The sequence below is a fragment of the Ochotona princeps genome, chromosome 23 (genome assembly GCF_030435755.1).
Source record: "Ochotona princeps isolate mOchPri1 chromosome 23, mOchPri1.hap1, whole genome shotgun sequence".
Lineage (NCBI taxonomy): Eukaryota > Metazoa > Chordata > Mammalia > Lagomorpha > Ochotonidae > Ochotona > Ochotona princeps.
In genome coordinates this window covers 21,387,057-21,405,858 of record NC_080854.1, presented here as the reverse complement: position 1 = coordinate 21,405,858, position 18,802 = coordinate 21,387,057, and the positions used below count along the sequence as shown (strand labels likewise).

The 18,802-nt window shown below is 39.1% G+C and overlaps 1 protein-coding gene across 2 annotated transcripts in view; it reads right to left on the bottom strand.

Moving 5' to 3' along the window:
* NUP155 (nucleoporin 155) overlaps nucleotides 1-18,802 on the bottom strand; it is a 46,088-nt gene that overhangs the window by 23,692 nt on the left and 3,594 nt on the right. For both annotated transcript variants that reach the window (XM_058680123.1, XM_058680125.1), the window contains exons 3-18: nucleotides 18,474-18,570; nucleotides 18,046-18,116; nucleotides 17,467-17,559; nucleotides 15,867-16,033; nucleotides 15,461-15,566; nucleotides 13,981-14,054; nucleotides 13,054-13,145; nucleotides 12,558-12,655; nucleotides 11,947-12,099; nucleotides 9,943-10,043; nucleotides 8,619-8,789; nucleotides 6,335-6,445; nucleotides 5,074-5,168; nucleotides 3,103-3,191; nucleotides 2,630-2,692; nucleotides 1,193-1,337 (exon numbers count right to left, since the gene is read on the bottom strand). In XM_058680123.1, the coding sequence (XP_058536106.1) occupies nucleotides 1,193-1,337; nucleotides 2,630-2,692; nucleotides 3,103-3,191; nucleotides 5,074-5,168; nucleotides 6,335-6,445; nucleotides 8,619-8,789; nucleotides 9,943-10,043; nucleotides 11,947-12,099; nucleotides 12,558-12,655; nucleotides 13,054-13,145; nucleotides 13,981-14,054; nucleotides 15,461-15,566; nucleotides 15,867-16,033; nucleotides 17,467-17,559; nucleotides 18,046-18,116; nucleotides 18,474-18,570 (1,726 nt within the window). The remainder of the gene's footprint in view (nucleotides 1-1,192; nucleotides 1,338-2,629; nucleotides 2,693-3,102; nucleotides 3,192-5,073; nucleotides 5,169-6,334; nucleotides 6,446-8,618; nucleotides 8,790-9,942; nucleotides 10,044-11,946; nucleotides 12,100-12,557; nucleotides 12,656-13,053; nucleotides 13,146-13,980; nucleotides 14,055-15,460; nucleotides 15,567-15,866; nucleotides 16,034-17,466; nucleotides 17,560-18,045; nucleotides 18,117-18,473; nucleotides 18,571-18,802) is intronic.

Here is an 18,802-nt window from a genome sequence, read left to right as displayed (position 1 = left end):
GCATTCAAGGCGAGGACTTTAGCCGCTAGGCCATGCTGCCGGGCCCCATTCTCCTTTTCTAATACACAAATCAATGAATAGATATAAAATAAACAAGGTACTACAATGTCTCACATTTTTAAGCAAATGTGATGAAAGAACGTACCTCAAATCTAGATGAGAGCTAATAAAGACTGACTACACAAATGGTCACAATATTTTATCTTGCCTTACATATATTCCATTCCAAGATTATTTTTATTTTATTTTTGTTTATTTTATTACATTTGATTTTATTACATAGTTTCATAGGCTCTGGGATTCCCCCAATCCTCCCTGTACCTTCTCCCCATGGTGGATTTCTCCACCTACGTGCAGTGTTACAGTTCAAATCCAATCATAATCAAGATGATTTTTTTTTAAAGACTTATTTGTTTTTTTATTGGAAAGTCAGATATACAGAGGAGAGACAGATGAACCATTTGCTGGTTCATTCCACAAGCGGCCGCAATGGCTGGAGCTGCACCAACCCAAAACCAGGAGCCTCCTCCTGGTCTCCCATGGAAATGCAGTGTCCAAGGGCTTAGGGCTTTTCTCTACTGTTTTCCCAAGCCACAAGCAGAGAGCTGGATGGGAAACAAGGCTGTTGGACATGAACTGGCGCCCTTATGGGATTCTGGGACGTGCAAGGTAAGGACTTTAGCCACTAGGCTACTGCACTGAACCTTCAACATGATTTTCAATGTCTCTCCCACAAAGAGCTAGAGTCAATTTCCCACATTCCAAATCTGGGCTGGACCTGAGACTTCCCTCTGGCCAAGTGAATGTGGCAAAGTGAGTGGCAGGCCAGTTCTGAGCCTTGGCATCAAGACACTCGGCCAAGTAAATCAAAGAGTCCTCTGTCACCATCAAGTGGCATGCTGGAGGACAAGATATGTTCTAGATCAGCAACAGACATCAAGCTCAACAGGTGATAGTCTTGCCACGACACACAGAGCATTCTGGAGCGTCACAGTTGAGTGCTCATGCCTGAGCAAGCAGCCAGATCAGAACTGCCCAGCTGATTAGTAGACACATGTCACGGAGCCGATGGGGGCAGCCTGAATGCTATATTCTAATATGTAGACACACAGATTTTGATACCAACTTCAGAGTTAAACATATTTTACTACTCAAAGGAGGATGAGCTGAGCAGAATTCATGAAAAACTTACCCCATGATTCGAGAAAAGTATATGCAAATGCCATTGTGTTTCCCAGAGTACACAATCTCTGGTCCAGTCAAACCCACACTGCTGGCCTGAGTTGCAGGGGCTCCCACAGCACACACTGGGGTTGACATGGCAGGAGGCTGTAGACCTTACACACACATAGATGTAAAAAATAATCAAAATATATTCACAAAAGTTCAGAATTATCAAAATCCCAAGCTGTATCTTAACAGAAAGATTGGACTATGATACAATCGATGGAATAAATCAATACTTAATTTAATTTTCTTAAAAAAATGTTTAGTTTTAGGCCCAGGTGTGATAGCTTTATAGTTAAAGTTCTTGCCTTCCATGTGCTGGGATCCCATATGGCCACTGGTTAGTGTCCTAATTGCTCCACTTCCCATCAAGTTCCCTGCCTGTGCCCTGGGAGAGCAGTAGAGTATGGGTCCAAGCCTTGGAACACTGCACCCACATGGGAGACCCGAAGCTCCTGGCTCTTAATTGGCTCAGCTTTGGCCGTTAGGACCACTTGGGGAGTGAATCAGTGGATGGCAGATTTTTGTCTCTGTAAATCTGCTTTTAAAATAAAAATAAATAAATTTTTAAATTATAATTAAATAAATACAATTTTTATTTGAAAAGCAGATCGTATAGAGAAAGGAGACAAAGAACTAAGATCTTCCATTAGCTGGTTCACTCCACAAAGGGATGCAATGGCCAGAGCTTGGCTGTCTGAGGTAAAAGAATTCAAGGACCAAAAATAGTTGCTGGGATATAATTTCTATGAATGACACTTCTTTTCTTTCTTTATATACATATTTTTTACTGAGTTTTAAATTTTTTTTATTGTAAAAGCAGATATATAAAGAGAAGGAGAGACAAACAGATTTTCCATCTGCTGGTTCACTCCCCAGGTGGCCGCAACCGGAGCGGAGCTGATCCAAAGCCAGGAGCCTAGAGCCTCCACCGCTTCTTCCTTGCAGGTGCAGGGTCCCAAGGGTCTGGGCCTTCCTCTACAGCTTTCCCAGGCCACAAGCAGAGAGCCGAATTTGATGGGAATTAAAGTAGCTGGGATATGAACTGGTGCCCATATGAGAACCAATGGATATAAGCAAGGACTCAGCCCCTAGGCTATTGCGCTAGAACCTGAATGACACTCATTTTCTTTTTCTTTTATTTTCTTGGGGATTAGTCCCCACTCCCACCCCTCAACAGGTTTTCCCCACATTGCTACAATAGTATAGTCCTTCATAAGGAGTCATAATTCCATCAGTCTCTTATTTAAGTGTGCCCTGACATTGCTGGTACAGAAAGATGACACTCATTTTCAAGGCAAGACTGCAAGTCAGTAATATTCACACTAAACATCACAGATGACACATAATGTTAACTTTTCGGAAAATCAGAATCAGTAATTCAAACAACAAGAAGACATACCTTGAGATGGTGTTCCCAAAAAGGATGGATTTGGGTAAGGGCTACCACTTGGGACAGGAGAACCTAAGTAAAGGAACAAGAATATGAAAATTTATACAATCATTTCCTAGTCTCTTCACTCTGATCAAAAGTCTGCCAACAAGATGTATCTAAGCATGAAAGTGAGGAATAGTAGCACTCACAAGACAATCCTAACTCAGCGACTCCTCTCATTCCCAGTAACTCACATTCCTCACACTGGAAAACACATTTCACCAAATCACACTTCTCTGTCACACTAAATAAATGTCAAATGAGTTCCATAAATATTACTAGGTACATACTATGCTCATTAGCACACAATAGGGTTTCAATATTAGTATCATCATCACTAGATAAAACCAGCAAATAGTGAAAAACTCTGTTGACTGAAATATAGCTTCCAACCTACAAACTATAGTAGCAGCAATTTGATTTCATTATATCATACTCACTAGAATAGACAGGAGATCCCAGGATGGGGCCAACATTACTCGGAGGGGGAAGAGTGGTTGGAAATCTCATCTGTGCTTCACCACCGTACCTATTTGTAGAACAACAGAGGCTGTGTTCAGTCAGTAAAACTATCCATCCTAAACTGTGTCACATAATACAATGTAATTAATGAATAAATTTTAAAAAAATGAAAGAAAAAAAAAAAAAAACTATCCATCCTAACAGGTGGAATTGCTTCTAGTCCTGTTCAGTTTCTAAATAAGTATTTTAAGCATTACAGATTTCAAAGTATTATGGTGACAGTGTTAGATACAAAATAAATACATATTCAGTAAAAGTGGATTTCAAACTGCTACCAGGAAGAATCATAAAGGACTTTGGCAACTTCTAAAAAAAGATCTGCAGTGTATGTAATTGATGAGTAAGTGGCACTATGATTTCTAATACTAAATTACAGCTACACAATATTATATAAACATTTTTGAATACTGTGTATTAAGTTGCTACTTGGAATGCTTTGCATGTGATAACAAATATTGGCTACTCTGCTCCCACTCCTGCTTCCTTTAAACGCAACTGGAAGGTAGCAGACAGTGGCTCCAGCGCTTGCCTTCCTGTTACCACACAGAAGATCCGGATGGAGCTCATGACTTTGGCCTGGTCCTGGCTCTGCTTGTTACAAGTATCTGGAATGATGAACCAGTGAATGAACACTTTAACTCTCCCACTCTCTATCATTCTGCATTTTCAATAAACACAACGTACAGATCTCCTGGATTACTATGTGTCCTTAAAGTGATTCAGATTCACTCAACACTGACGGTAAATAAATACAAATTCATATTGTCTGAGAAAGTAAAAAAAGAAACAACATAAAAACCAAGGTAGAGGGTGCTGCATGGTAGCCTAGCAACTAAAGAAACAGAAAGTAAATTAAAAAAACAAAACAAAACAACGTGGGATAGATACTTAAAAATTAGGCTAGTACCATGGTTTATTTATTTATTTATTTTTTAAAGATTTATTTATTTTATTACAAAGTCAGATATACAGAGAGGAGGAGAGACAGAGAGGAAGATCTTCCATCCGATGATTCACTCCCCAAGTGAGCCGCAACGGCCGGTGCGTGCCGATCCGAAGCCGGGAACTAGGAACCTCTTCCAGGTCTTCCACACAGGTGCAGTGTCCCAATGCTTTGGGCCATCCTCGACTGTTTTCCCAGGCCACAAGCAGGGAGCTGGATGGGAAGTGGAGCTGCTGGGATTAGAACCGGCGCCCATATGGGATCCCAGGGCGTTCAAGGCGAGGACTTTAGCCGTTAGGCCACGCCACCTGGCCCTATTTATTTATATTTAAAAAGATTTATTTTGGGCCTGGTGCTGTGGCCTAATGACTAAAGTCCTCGCCTTGAATGCCCTGGGATCCCACATGGGTGCCGGTTCCTATCTGGGCTATTCTACTTCCCATCCAGCTCCCTGCTTGTGGCCTGGGAAAGCAGTAGAGGACGTTCCAAGCATTTAAGCCCCTGCAGCCATGTAGGAGACCTAGAGGAATCCCCTGGCTCCAAGCTTCAGATAGGCTCAGCTCTGGCTGTTGTGGTCACTTGAGGAGTGAATAAGTAGACATGAGATTTCTCTCCTCTTTCACTAACTTTTTCTTTTAAATACTTTTTTATTTTTAATGGAAAGGTAGATTTAAAGAGACCCAGAGAAAAATCTACATTTCAATTAATAAATGAATTTTAAACAAACTACAAAGTAGGCATCATAATGCACAGTAAGAGTAATCAGACACACGATGCTAATCTCATCACTTCCATTAACATAATTTTTCCAGATGTCACCGTTTTGTAAATATATTTTAGTAATTTGTCAATATATGCCTTAATTGGTTAACCAGGTTTTGAATGATCAAAACAACCGTGTAACCTTTTCAATGAAGTGTCCCAGCACACCACAACACTCACTCACCTGAAGAAAGCTCGAGTAGCCCAAGCAGATACTTCCCGGTCACAGGCAGCAGTAGAGCAAGCAAGGATAAGGCAAGTTGCACAAGCCTGATCTTCCTTTTAAACAAACATACAAAAAAGATATTATTGTCTTCATACTAAGTATTTTAAAAGGTGTTGAGTGGTGCAGCCAGTGTTTCTATCAGTGCCAGGCAATGAATAGTTGCTCAATAAATACTTTCTGATAAAATGAAATCAACTATTAAACACCAGAGTTAACGATTCTTGTTTTAAAGTTTCTCACAAGTAGTAGTAGTAAAGGATGCTCTCTGCTCATTTAGCATTGGATTTGGTTGCTGGCTCTCCTTTTTCTCCGAGTACTTGTCGTGGGTCAGGCACTATGTGTAGAGTTGAGCATATACTAAGCTCCATACGACACCCTTTTAGTAGCACTGAATCCCAGAGAATCCAAGTAATCTACCTTAGTGTGACTGCAATTTTTAACAGAAGTGATTTCAACCAGTCTACATATTTAATTTATATATCTGACATGCTTTATTTTAAGCTAGGTGTTCTCAGCATTACTTCAGGATTTCTAATTATGGCTCTAAAACACTGATGTCTCCTAATTATTTATTTATTTTTTATTAATTATTATGCATTATGTGACAGTTTCATAGGCTCTGGGAATCCCCCCACCCCTCCCCCCTGGTGGATTCCTCCACCTTGATGCAGTATTACAGTTCAAATTCAATCAAGATTCTTTCCTTGCAAACATATACCAAACATAGAGTCCAGCTACTTATTGTCCAGATGGGTTGAACAGTTTCTTGGGGAGACCATTTCTGGTCCAAAGTTAGAGCTGGTAGAATATCATCCCAGTCAATTAAGAGTCCCAATATAACATTAACAGCAATTTGTAACATTATGGAATTGACATGGTTTTGCGTAACCAGTAGATGTCTCCTAATTATTATCTCAAATTTCTTTCTCGATCTTTAAGCACATAAAGTTGATTTGTGATTTTGTGCTTAATAAAAATGCATCTATCACATAAATTGAATACCAAAACACATCAGCAAGAACTTATCAATAACAGAAAAAAATCTGATTTTATGTTTGTAGCATTAATCTTGCTCAAAATTTTGTACACATATAATTACATACAGATTGTTAAGATTATCTATTTATTGCAGTGTTTTTTCTTGAGTTACATTAAGTTCAACTACCATTCACACTGTTTCATTATTCAAAACATCATAAAACTAAAAAAGTATAATTACCTGATGCAATTTAAAGAATCTTTCAATCTCTTCTCCATCTCCACCCACGTTACTCACAAGCAAATGTCTCAGTTGATCTACAGGTCTAAGTTTATGAAACATAAGACTCCCCTACAAAGCCATAAAAAAGAGAACAACAGATTTACCAAGCTTGGCCAGTAGTAAGTTTGTCCACTAACTTACTGAATAAACAACAACAAAAATAACATACATACAAAATAACTTAAATACAAAGAAAAAAACATCATCTATATTTCAACTCACGCCTAGAATAATCTCTATATTCACACAGAAAATAAGAAAACACTGCTCTTTTCCTAAATCTGCCCCTCAAGCCAATCTATTGCAGTTAATTATTAGCCAATCATATTTGTATTATTTAAGAAAAACAAGTAGGATCCATATCTATAATATACACATACCAAGCAAATCCATGATTTAAAGTACAAGATAAAACAAAAAGAAACTGACAGAAGCATTAATTTTTTTGTTTGTTTTACTGAAGAGCAAAGGGGCCAGTGCATTGGCTAATTATTCACCTAAAAACACCAACAGCCCATATAGGCACAAGTTTGCATCCTGGCTGCTCCACTTTATATATACAGATTTATTTTTATTGTAAAGTCAGATATACAGAGTGGAAGAGAGACAGAGAGGAAGATCTTCCGTCTGATGATTCATTCCCTTAAGTGACCGCAACGTTTGGAGTTGTGCTGATCTGAAGCCAGAAGCCAGAAGCCAGCAGCCTCTTCTGGGTCTCCCACACAGGTGCTGGGTCCCAAGGACTTGGACCATACTCCACTGCTTTCTTCGGCCACAAGCAGGGAACTGGATGAGAAGCAGGGCTGCTGGGATATGAACATGAGCCCAGATGGGATCCCAGCACGTGCAAGGCAAGGACTTTAAGACTAATGTGCTAGACTAATGTGCCAGGCCCCAGCAGCTGCTCCACTTTTAATCCGGCTCCCTGCTTATGGCCTGGGAAAGCAGCAGAGGATGGCACGTACTATTAGGACACTGTACCTACATGTGAGACCCAGAAGCTCCTAGGTCAGGCTCCCAGCTTTGGATTTGCTCAATTCTGGCTACTGTGGCCATTTTGGGAGTGAACCAATGAATGGAAGATCTCTACCTCTCCTTTCTGTAAATCTGCCTTTCCAATGAATACAAACAAGAAGTTTTAAACTTTATTTATTCATTCATTTATCGGAAAGTCAGATTTATGGAGAGAAGGAGAGCCAAACCCAGCCATTCCAACTTTTCAAAGTTTTTAACAAGCATCTAAACTACTACATTAAATGGTTGCTCCACAATTGTGCTTTTAATTCCAAGAGATAATCTATTAATAGAGGTCCAATAAGATACATCCATACACAGGAATATCTTTCAAATATAAAACAGAATTAGAAAGCATAGTATAAACTAATATAGAAAGAGCTCAAAAATGGATGCTTGAAATGCAAGAAATATAAGGAGTTAGCACTGAGATAATACTTGGACACCAGTATTCCACACTGGAGCTCTAGTCTGAATCCTGGCTGCTGGGCTTCTGACCCAGCATCCTGCTAAAATACCTGAGAAAGCAGTGAACGATGACCGAAGTCCCTGGGTCCCTACCAGCCACGTAAGAGACCTAGACGGTGTTCCTGGACCCTGGCTTTAACCTGACAAGGCCCTGACCATTGCAGTCTTTAGGAGAGCAAAGCAGTGAATGGAAGACATCTCCTTCACTTTTCCCTTCTCCTGCCCTCTTTCTTTGATGCTGCACTTTGACAAACAACAAACAAATATCATTTTAAAAAGTGCAAAGTATACAATAGTGTATGCACTATGCTATCTTTTGCTTTGAAATATGTATTACTTGTGTATCCATAACAATCTTTGCAAGGACTCAAACACTGACACTACGGAAGCCTAGAGGCAATATGTCTGGCATGAGATTTCACTGTGTATACTGCCTATTACTTTTTTTAAAATTCTGTTCAAAAATTAAAATATTATCCTGTTTTTAATAAGGAAATTGTTAAGAAACATCTACTTACTAGTAGAAGTAAAATTTACCTGAGGGTCTACTTATTGTTGCCAAACATGTCAGAAACACTAATTCAGAAAAGATGTCTTTCTTTAGCATTTTATTTTTTAAGTATTTACAAACTATTCCTTTGAAAGTTCTAGGATAAAATACTCCTAAATGATTCTGAAAAATTTCATTAAGTGACTACTTTGGAGGATTTGAGAAAATCATTAAGTACTGCTTCTCTTCCACAATAGGATAGAAACACACCTGTGCTGAGAGAAGAACAAACTTCTTTGGAGGTAGCATATGCTGCTGTACAACAACTGGCGAGTCCGTTATTGGAATATGATCCTTGTTTAAGGGTGTAATTATCTTGTCTACTTTCAGTTCATCTATTGCAGACAGAGCCCAGGAATGACCATCGACACGGGTTGTCATCTGTGCAACAAAAATAAACATTTTACTCACCTTGTTTATGTCATACAAAGCAAAAGCTTACAGAAAGAAAGTACAAACTCAATTTCTTTGTGAATGTAGATTTGAAAATTATTAGTAAATTAGTATGAATATAAAGTAACACTACCCTACTCTTTAAATCAAGTATCTTCATACTGCCCAACTTTTCAGTAAAGAACAGAAGCAAAATGTTAAGATAAATGTGAACACTTACTAAAATCTTAAGCAGCACTACTATACCTTCACTTGCTACATCACAGCACCAACTCTTAACTTTTTTCTTAAATACTATACATCATATTATTTTATGCAATACTTGAGTTCTCAAAGACATGGACTATTATTTAAAAAAAAATAAAACAGCATATGGTTAAGTTCTAGTTTCCAAAAACACCTACAGAAATTTGGGACAATGGAGGAAATATAATGAGGTAGGCATTCATTTATATTAGGAAATAGTTAACATTCTTTAGTATCATAATGGTACTGTATAAGACTGCACAGTACGTATACATACATATATATAATATTTTTGGATACTTTGAATTACATATGGTGAAGTATTTTAGACTAAAATACTTTTTAAAAACCAAATTTAACTTCCTATAGAACTACAGTCTATGTGTCAGCAAAATATGAGCACCAAACCTACCAATACAGATTACACTTATCTTGGAAATGTACAAGGCGTTAACCGAGCTTGGACATGAACTTACAAAACTGCAGCGAAATAAATCTTTGCTCTTTACAAAGCTGGTTTTCTCATATATTTCAGTGTAGGGATGAAAAGTTGACAAATATGGAAGACACAGTAAAATAAAAGATACGCCTCCTTAGACTATTGATCTTCACTTAAAATAGTACCAAGTTTAGAAATCTCAGGATCTGAGAGGGCCTCCCTAAGAGGCCGTTGAACTTGAACTGGACAAGTGGGATGCTGGACTCTGTATGGTGTAAACTTTTAATTAGGGAATCTCAACGGAACTTGAGCTGTGGTTATGCATCAAGGTGAAGGAATTCATGATGGGGGAAGGGTTTGGGGTGAAGGGGGGGGAATCCCAGTCATGTAATGCAATGTAATTAATGAATAAATGAATATTAAAGAAAAAAAAAAAGAAATCTCAGGATCATGTACCTGGGTTTCCATCATTGGCTTTTGGAAAGGAAATGTATCATGATTGACACACCATAAAATATCATTATCTTCATTTTCTGAAGCTGCCATTAGTAAAATACCTGAAAGTTTAATATGTACAATTTGTTATAATATGTCAAAGGAAGACTGCAAAAGAACTGACTAAGTCATCAATTACATTCTGTATAATTCTGATTTTGACAAGTGAGTTCAAATACAAAGCTGAAAACATGCTAAATTAAATAAATCAAAAACCCTGGATAAAAAAATTTTAACATATAAAGTAATTAAAAATAGTCAAAGTACATCAGTATATATAATAAAAACATCCAGATAAAAACTAGAAATTTCAAACTTTATTAGAAAATGTGTTTATAAACTATTTTTAAATGCCTCAAAAAAACTCCTGTCAAGATGCAGTTCCTGGGCCCGGCGGCGTGGCCTAGTGGCTAAAGTCCTCGCCTGGAACGCCCCGGGATCCCATATGGGCGCCGGTTCTAATCCCAGCAGCTCCACTTCCCATCCAGCTCCTTGCTTGTGGCCTGGGAAAGCAATCAAGGACGGCCCAAAGCTTTGGGACCCTGCACCTGTGTGGGAGACCTGGAAGAGGTTCCTGGTTCCTGGCTTTGGATCGGCGCACATTGGCCCGTTGCAGCTCACTTGGGGAGTGAATCATCGGACGGAAGATCTTCCTCTCTGTCTCTACTCCTCTCTGTATGTCTGACTTTGTAATTAAAAAAAAAAAAATCTTTAAAAAAGAAAGATGCAGTTCCTGCAGGTGACAACAAAACCAAGGCTGGGAGAATCCCAGACCAGGCCAGGCCAGGTTATGGGTCAGGACTGGTAGCAGGCCAGGCTGGGCCGATACATCACAACCACTAGCAAATCTGAGAACCAGGATGGGAAGCAGAATAGGCTGAGTCTACCTTAGGGTTTAGACTAGAGCTAGCTAGGGTTGGGTTAGGTGGTGACAACCACCAACATGAACTGGAACTGAAGGCAGGTAGGGCGGGACCAGGCTTCAGCACCCGCTGGCAAATGCTGAAGTAGGCCATGCCAGACTGGGCAACAGCACCCAACAGCACTGGTGAGGGTATTAGGGGTTGCCCCAACTAGGTCGCAGTTCCTACTGTTTGCATGTGAGGACCAAGTGTGTGGTGGGCAGAGTTGGGCTGGGCCACAGCATTCACTGGTTTATGTAACAGATGGGGTTGGAGATAGAACTGACCAGCAATTACAACTACCACTGTGTGGGCTGACATGAGTGATGGACTGAGCCAGACCCTGTACTGACAATCACACACAAGATCAGATCTGGGATCACCTCAAATGAGGTTTCTGTGGGGATCCTCCCAAATGAACTGCTGGACACAGAACTACAACCATGGGGAGAACTGTAGGACCTGTGGTCTGACTGAGGAGTGTCAGAACTGGAATTCCTAAATGGCTAAGACAGAACACTGGAAAGCATGCCCAGATGCACGTGGAGGATAGGGCAGTGCACTGAGGCCTACAGAGGAAATCTAGTACCAGTGCAGAGGAAGAAAAGCAGAACAAACTGGACAACTACGGCAGCCAAACGTTGATAGCAAATGTCCGGGTGAATGGAGACTAAGGTGGACTATGTCAACCAATGAACATTGGAAGGATTTCTTTATCCTTGGATTAGTGAGACTGAGAGCATTTCAAAACTATCAAGACCACTCTAGCGGACCCTCAGAGCACACTCCCAGTTGGGGACCCTGGGATGGCATCAGGTGGGTATTTGGTATTCGGGTGGCAGCGACACTAGGTGTGGCTTCTCCCCTAATTTCTCCCTTCCCCTAGATACAGGAGGAAAGAGGGGGGACGAAGATTTAGAAAATGATCTCATTCTGGTCTACTATGTAAACACCATCAAAACTAAAAATTAAATTTTAAAATATATTTTAAAATGCCTCAAAACATCCTCTCATTAAAAATATTTAAGAATCCCACCTAAAATCAGAATATCTTATAACTTACCTTTGCTATAAAGGGCTTTGTGTACTTTTGAGGGCTTTTCTACAGTTGACGATGCAGAGAATCCAGGAGGTAAACGCACGTGAACCAGGGTGAGTGTGTTAGGACGGGCTAGTGGCTGTCTAAATGGACAAGTGCTGAAATACAACCGAACACCTCAACAAAAGATAAGATGATTTATCAGCAACAGAAAATAAAGGATCATGTGTATTAAAACAATTCAACAGAAAAACACAAATCTCTGTAAAATGCATATTAACACTTTCCTAATTAATCTTATCATATAGAAAAGTAGCTGAAAAATATTTCTAAGAAAATGTCTCTTGGAATTCAGAGCTGAATTAGCACATTTGCAGAAGAATACTGAAACAAGCTAAAGGAGCCTGTTCCAGTTCAGGCTCCTTCACTAAATACGAGGCTGTTGGCTTTTCATGCTGCAAAATGGGGAGACAAGATTAGACAAAGCTTCCTCTTTCAAAACTTTAATTTGATGAATTATTAAGACAGTTTGATAACTATTACAGAAGTGAAAACATTTCTAATCATAAACTTCTAAATATAAACAGTGCCAAAACAGCAATACCAGACCTACTCCTATGAATAAAACGACATACCTGCGTGTGTAACAGCCAGTAACTGACAGTCCAGGGATTCAGAATTTTCTATCACTGCTATCTGAACAATCGGTTTGAAAACAGAACGATCGATGGTTCTAAAATAAGGAAGAGACAAAACCTTGTATTTTAAGTATCTTAAAAATTTTAAGCAATATTTTCCATCAAAATTTTTACTAAAGTGAATTTTAATTAATAATTAATAATTGAATAGTTTAAAACTAATTTTTAAAGGAAAATAATACATCGGCAAAAGCTGGTAAAAACTCTCTCAAGGTGTATTTGCATTCATATTTGTAAGATTTATCCCATTTTCAAACACAAAAATAAATGTCTCACAGAACCATTTGAAGCAAATCCTACTACATTATCACCTTTAATTTTCCTCAACTTTTAGATATATTCTGAGGATGGGACACTTTTAGTACATAATTACAGGTAAAAACAGTATAATTGTGCCTACAAATGAAACCTTACAACACACTGCCATTACTACCTAGCAATGTTCCCAGCAGCAGAAACAATAGCATTCTGGGAAACTGAGGCAACTCGGCTCATTCCTTGTCCATCATGGCCCAAATCATAAACCTGTGAATAAAAAAACAATTCACCTTCTCATTTCACATGTTCATGTACTATATGTATTATATTAAAATACATTTTCAAGGATCCTTTAATTCGCTAATATCTAAACCTTTGTAAACATCAGAGATTTTAAATTTCATTATAATAGGCCCTAAAAGTTGTTTTGATTTTTCCTCAAACACAGAACTCACAGGAAATTCGTCTTCGTCAAAAATAGGGATCTGAAGCCCAGTGCAATGTCCTAGTGGCTAAAACCTCACCTTCCAAGTGCTGATTATCCTATATGGGAGCCAGTTCATGCCCCAGCTGCTTCACTTCCCACCCAGCTCCCTGTTTGTGGCCTGGGAAAGCAGCAGTGGATGGACCAAAGCCTAGGGACCCTGCATCCATGTGGGAGACCAGGAAGAAGCTCCTGGCTCCTGACTTCAGATTGGTTCAGCTCTTGAGTCAATTGGGAAATGAACCTGCAGACTGAAGATCTTTCTGTGTGTTAATCTGCCTTTCCAATAAAAATAAATAAATCTTTAAAAAAAAATTTATGGGCAGACATTGGGGAAACTGGTTAAAACACACCCTTGTAATCATGCTTCCTGCTAAGCTGAGCTGTGGAAGGTAGCAGGTGAGAGCTAAAATACTTCCCCGTCAATTAAGGTGCAAGTAACCAGGTTGGGTTCTGGACTCCTAGCTTTGACCTGGACCTTCCCCAGGTCTTACAGGCACATGGGGAATGAATCACTGAATGACAATTGTGTCCTTTCTCTACTCTGCCTGTCAAAAAAACAAAAAAGCAAAACCACAAAAGCAGGGATTTTAACCTTTAATGGTAGTATGTTAATACCTGTATTACTCCTTTCTCAGATCTTGTATATAAAATATTTCTGGAATTATCTATTGCAATTTGAACAATAGGATCTAAAAAAAAAAGGAAAAACAACTCAGTTAACAAATTAACAAAGTAACCACTTATAACAGATGTCAGTTGCTAAATTAGAATTTGCATACAACGGCTTCCCTGTCCTTCACCATGTAGTTCAGTTCCATTATACTGGTGTTGGGCCCGGCATGGTGGTCTAGCAGCTAAAGTCCTCACTTTGAACGCGCCCTGGGATCCCATATAGGCACCGGTTCTAATCCCGGCAGCTCCACTTTCCATCCAGATCCCTGCTTGTGGTCTGGAAAAGCAGTTGAGGACGGCCCAAAGCCTTGGGACCCTGCACCCACATGGGAGACCTGGAGGACGTTTCTGGCTCTTGGCTTCGGATCGGCACAGCAGTGGCCGTTGCGGTCACTTGGGGAGTGAATCATTAGATGGAAGATCTTCCTCTGTCTCTCCTCCTCTCTATATATCTGACTTTGTAATAAAAATAAATAAATCTTAAAAAAAAATTGGAAACATAGTTCCAGGACCAGCACTGTGGCACAGCAAATTAAGGTGCTTGCTATCTGTGACACCAGCAACCCATATAAACTCTGGCTCGATTCCTGGCTACACTACTTGTGATCCACCTCCCTGATAATGAACCTGGAAATGGAGCAGAGAACAACCATGCAATTGAACCCTGCACCATGGAATTCCTGGCTCCTCGCAGTCAACAAGCAGATAAAATATTTCTGTCCTTTGTTCTCTTGTAACTTCGCCTTTCAAATAAACTACATAAATCTTTCTTATATAATTCTGATTAAGAATGTCAATTTAGGTGACAAGATGCAATGGCTCAATTTGACTAATCATCCAGTTTGCAAGCACTAGGATCCCCTATCAACACTGGCTGATGTCCCTGCTTGTGGCCTGCGAAAGCAGTAGAAGATGGTTCAAAGCCTTGGGACCCTGAACCCATGTGAGACCCAGAAGAAATTCCTGGCTCATGGCTTCGGATTAGCTCAGCTCCAGCCTGTGGCAAACTCGGGAGTGAACCAGCAAATAGAAAATCTTTGTCTATCCTTTTCTCCGTAAATCTGCCTTTCAATTCAAATAAATCGATCTTTAAAAAAAAAAAAGTCAATTAATGGGGCTGGTGTCATGACTCAACAGCCTAATCCTCCACCTTCAAGCACCAATATCCCATACAGGCTCCAGTTTGTGTCCTGGCTTCTCTTCTGATGTAACTCCCTGCTTATGGCCTGGGAAGGCCGCAGAGGATGTTCTACAGACTTGAGATCCTGCACCCACCTAGGAGATCTGGAAGAAGTTCCTAGTTCCTATCTTTGGGTGATCTTAGTTCCAGCCTTTGAGGCTATTTAGGGAATGAAACAGTGGGTGGTAATTTCTGAAGAAAATACTAAGATGTGTTACACATCTGGAGAAATTTTTTACTTACCATCTTCTGAGAATGTGAATTGTAGTAAAGAAGGAACAAGAAAAGAAAGTGAGCTCTTCGAGTGGTTTATTTTCCTACATCGTTGGCTGAACCAACCTGCCTCTGCCTTAGAAGAAAGACAAAGATGACTGTACAAGTAAGTAACTTCTTCATAACAACTACTGTATACTGATTTTAATAAAATTCTCCAATCTTCATAAAATTATTATAAAAAAACTTAGGACATTATTACTGAAATGTGAGTTAGACCTATAATCAAAACTATCTATGAAACACAGACTTTTAAAACCTAATTATACAGAAAGTCAATTGAGAAGCAAAACAATCCAATTAAGACAAAATTTGCACAAGTACACTATGCATTTATTTGTATGTATATACACACAAAAACAGAGGGAAAACTTACCTGGTATGCTACTTCATACAAGCAGCCATCTTTTCCAGCCAAGAAAATCCTGCCATTGTCGGTGGACGTTATTGTTAACAAGTATGTGTTATCAGTGGGAAGAGAATATAAAGGATCTGGAAGCAACTGCATCCCACCAGACATACTGTCATTAAGAATTCCAGAACCTAATTTTTTAAAAGAAAGAACACAACAATCACTTATTAGCTTCTACAAAGTTTAAAAAAATGACCTCTAGATTATTTTCAGAACTGTTGACTCCTACTGAACTCTTATTAAAATGCTTGAAAACGTAAGATACTTTAAGGCAAAGAAATCTCAAATAATTTAATTCAAGTTAAATGTGAGCTACAGTATTTGCATAAGTACACACATAGTGATGTACAGTAAAAGTATTACAAAACCTTTTATTTTACATAGTAAAAAAAAAAGACACCATGCAAAATGTAGCAATAATACAGCAAAAAAACTTAATTAAATTTAAAAACTCAAATTATAAATTTTGGAAAGGAGTCTAAAAAGCTAATAAAAATAATCATTCGAATCACTGAAATCACTTAATTCATCCAGATCTTAACTTTAATCACCAACAAATTGTGATTTTTCTTTAATTAGTTTTTTTAAAGATTCACTTAATTCTACTGAAAAGGCAGACTTTCAGAGAGGAAAGACAGAAGGATCTTCAATTCACTAGCTCGTGCCACAAATGGCAGCAATGGCCGATCCAGAACTGATCTGAAGAAGGAAGCAAGGAGCTTCCCCCAGGTCTCATGTGGGTGCAAGGTCTCTTCCAGGCCACAAGCAGGGAGCTGGATGGAAATGGACCAACCAGGCCATGAACTGGTTCCCAGATAGGATGGAAGCACTTACAAGCCACGGATTAGCCAACTGTACCAGGATTAGCCATTGTACCAGGCCTCAGCACATTGTTTCAAAAAAACCTAAGGGGGCCGGTGCAATGGCTCAACTAGCTAATTCTTTTCCCGAAAGCTCCAGCATGCCACATAGGTACCAATTCACACCCTGGCTGCTCCACTTTCAGACCAGGTCCCTGTTTATGGCCTAGGAAAGCAGTGGACAGTCTAATACCTTGGAACCCTGCAGCAACATGAGAGACCTGGAGGAGGTTCCTGGCTCCCAGCTTCAGATCAACACTGCTCCAGCCTTTGCAGCCATTTGGACAGTGAAATCAGTGAGTGAAGGACCTTGTGTTTTTCTCTTTGTATAAAGAGAAAGAAATTCCCTTCAAGTAGAAATAAATAAATCTGAAAAAAAAAAAAAAGAATAAACATATATGTCAGCTGGTGCTGTGACCTAGATGGTTAGGCCACTGTATTCAACAAGTTCTGATTCTCCACTTCCAGTCCAGCTCACTGCTAATGTGTCTGGGAAAACAGCAGAAGATGGCCCAAGTGTTCAGCGCCTTGAATCCATGTGGGAGACTCAAAAGAAGCTCTTGGCTACCAGCCTGGCCATGGCTCCTGCAGCAATTTGGGGAGTGAAGCAACAGATGGAAGAGCTCATTCTTTGTTTCACCAGATTTCCTCTTTCAAATAAATTAATTAATTAGAAATAACTAAAAACATGTGGGCTGTTATACCTGCTTGCAAATTCGCATAGCTGAGTCCAAGAATTACTATGTCCACCGGGGTTGCCAAAACCAGAAGGTGTCGTACATGCGGCTGAAAGACGCCTTAAAATAGACAAAATACAGAAATTATTAAAAGAAAAAAAAATCCAGTTTTTCAAGTCAAATGAGTTACTGATTAAATAATATAAAAAAGTTTGACTCCATTACTTAATCTATTACTGTGTAATCTATTACTATGTGTAAAGATTTATATAAGTAAATATTAGTAAGTCAATAAACTGTTTAAGTAACACAGCTTTTCTAAGATTTTTTATTTTCAAATCTGCTTTCACGGATATGAACTATCAAGAGTAAAATAACGTGGAGACAAAATTCAGTAATGTAAAAAACTTTAGATGAGCCAAGAAAGAGCAGCACAAAGCAGAATACAATTCTAGAACATGGTTTAACATTTAAAAGGCAGAAGCTTACAATTAAAGAGACTAAATCGTTACAGCACTGATCAGTTCACATATTTCTCATCAGAAGCAATCTGGAATAAAATTTCAATTCAAAATGCCATTCCTCATCTCTAGTCTTATTTCTTACCAGCTTTTGGTTTCACAAGCCCCACAGCAAGAATAGTTTCACTGAGTCCATCAAAATAGGCAAGGTCTCCTCTGTCAACAATTGAAGAAAAAAACATTAGACACACAAGAAAACAAAGTCATATCCGAAATTCTATTTCATATTGTTGGGCTAAGAGTTTGAGACCAAGATCCTTGCTACTAAATAGAGAAAAACCTAGACCAACAGCATTACCTGGGAGCTTCTAAAGGGCGGCTCTTGGGCCTCATTCAAAACACTAATGGAGACTCCACGTTTGAATATCCCCAGATGATCAGTATGTCTATCGAGAAGCAGTGACCCAGATGCTAAGTGACGAATCATAAAGCATCAGGGAGCTTCTAATGAGGACGCTGGCCACAATAAGGAGGATATGACATTGTACTCGCAGTAAAGGCCTCGATACGTACCCATCCTCATAGTTCCACATGAAGATGTCGCTGTCAATGGTGAGCCAGGCTCTGCTGACAGCAGGGAACACACCCATCATGCAGTTACACTGCATATCTGAGGTTGTGTGGATGTAAGGCACAAAGAGCTCAGTCTCATTCTTTGGAATGTGTTTCAACGATTACAACTTTCACTTGAGTTCAATAATCATTATCATTTCACCATTTAAGAAAAGCAGCAAAACATCCATGCACATACACATACTTTAAATAAAACCCTTAAATGAACTTACATACAATTCAGTAATACAAGGATTCTAATCCTGAAAACAGCAACTTTTCACATTTCT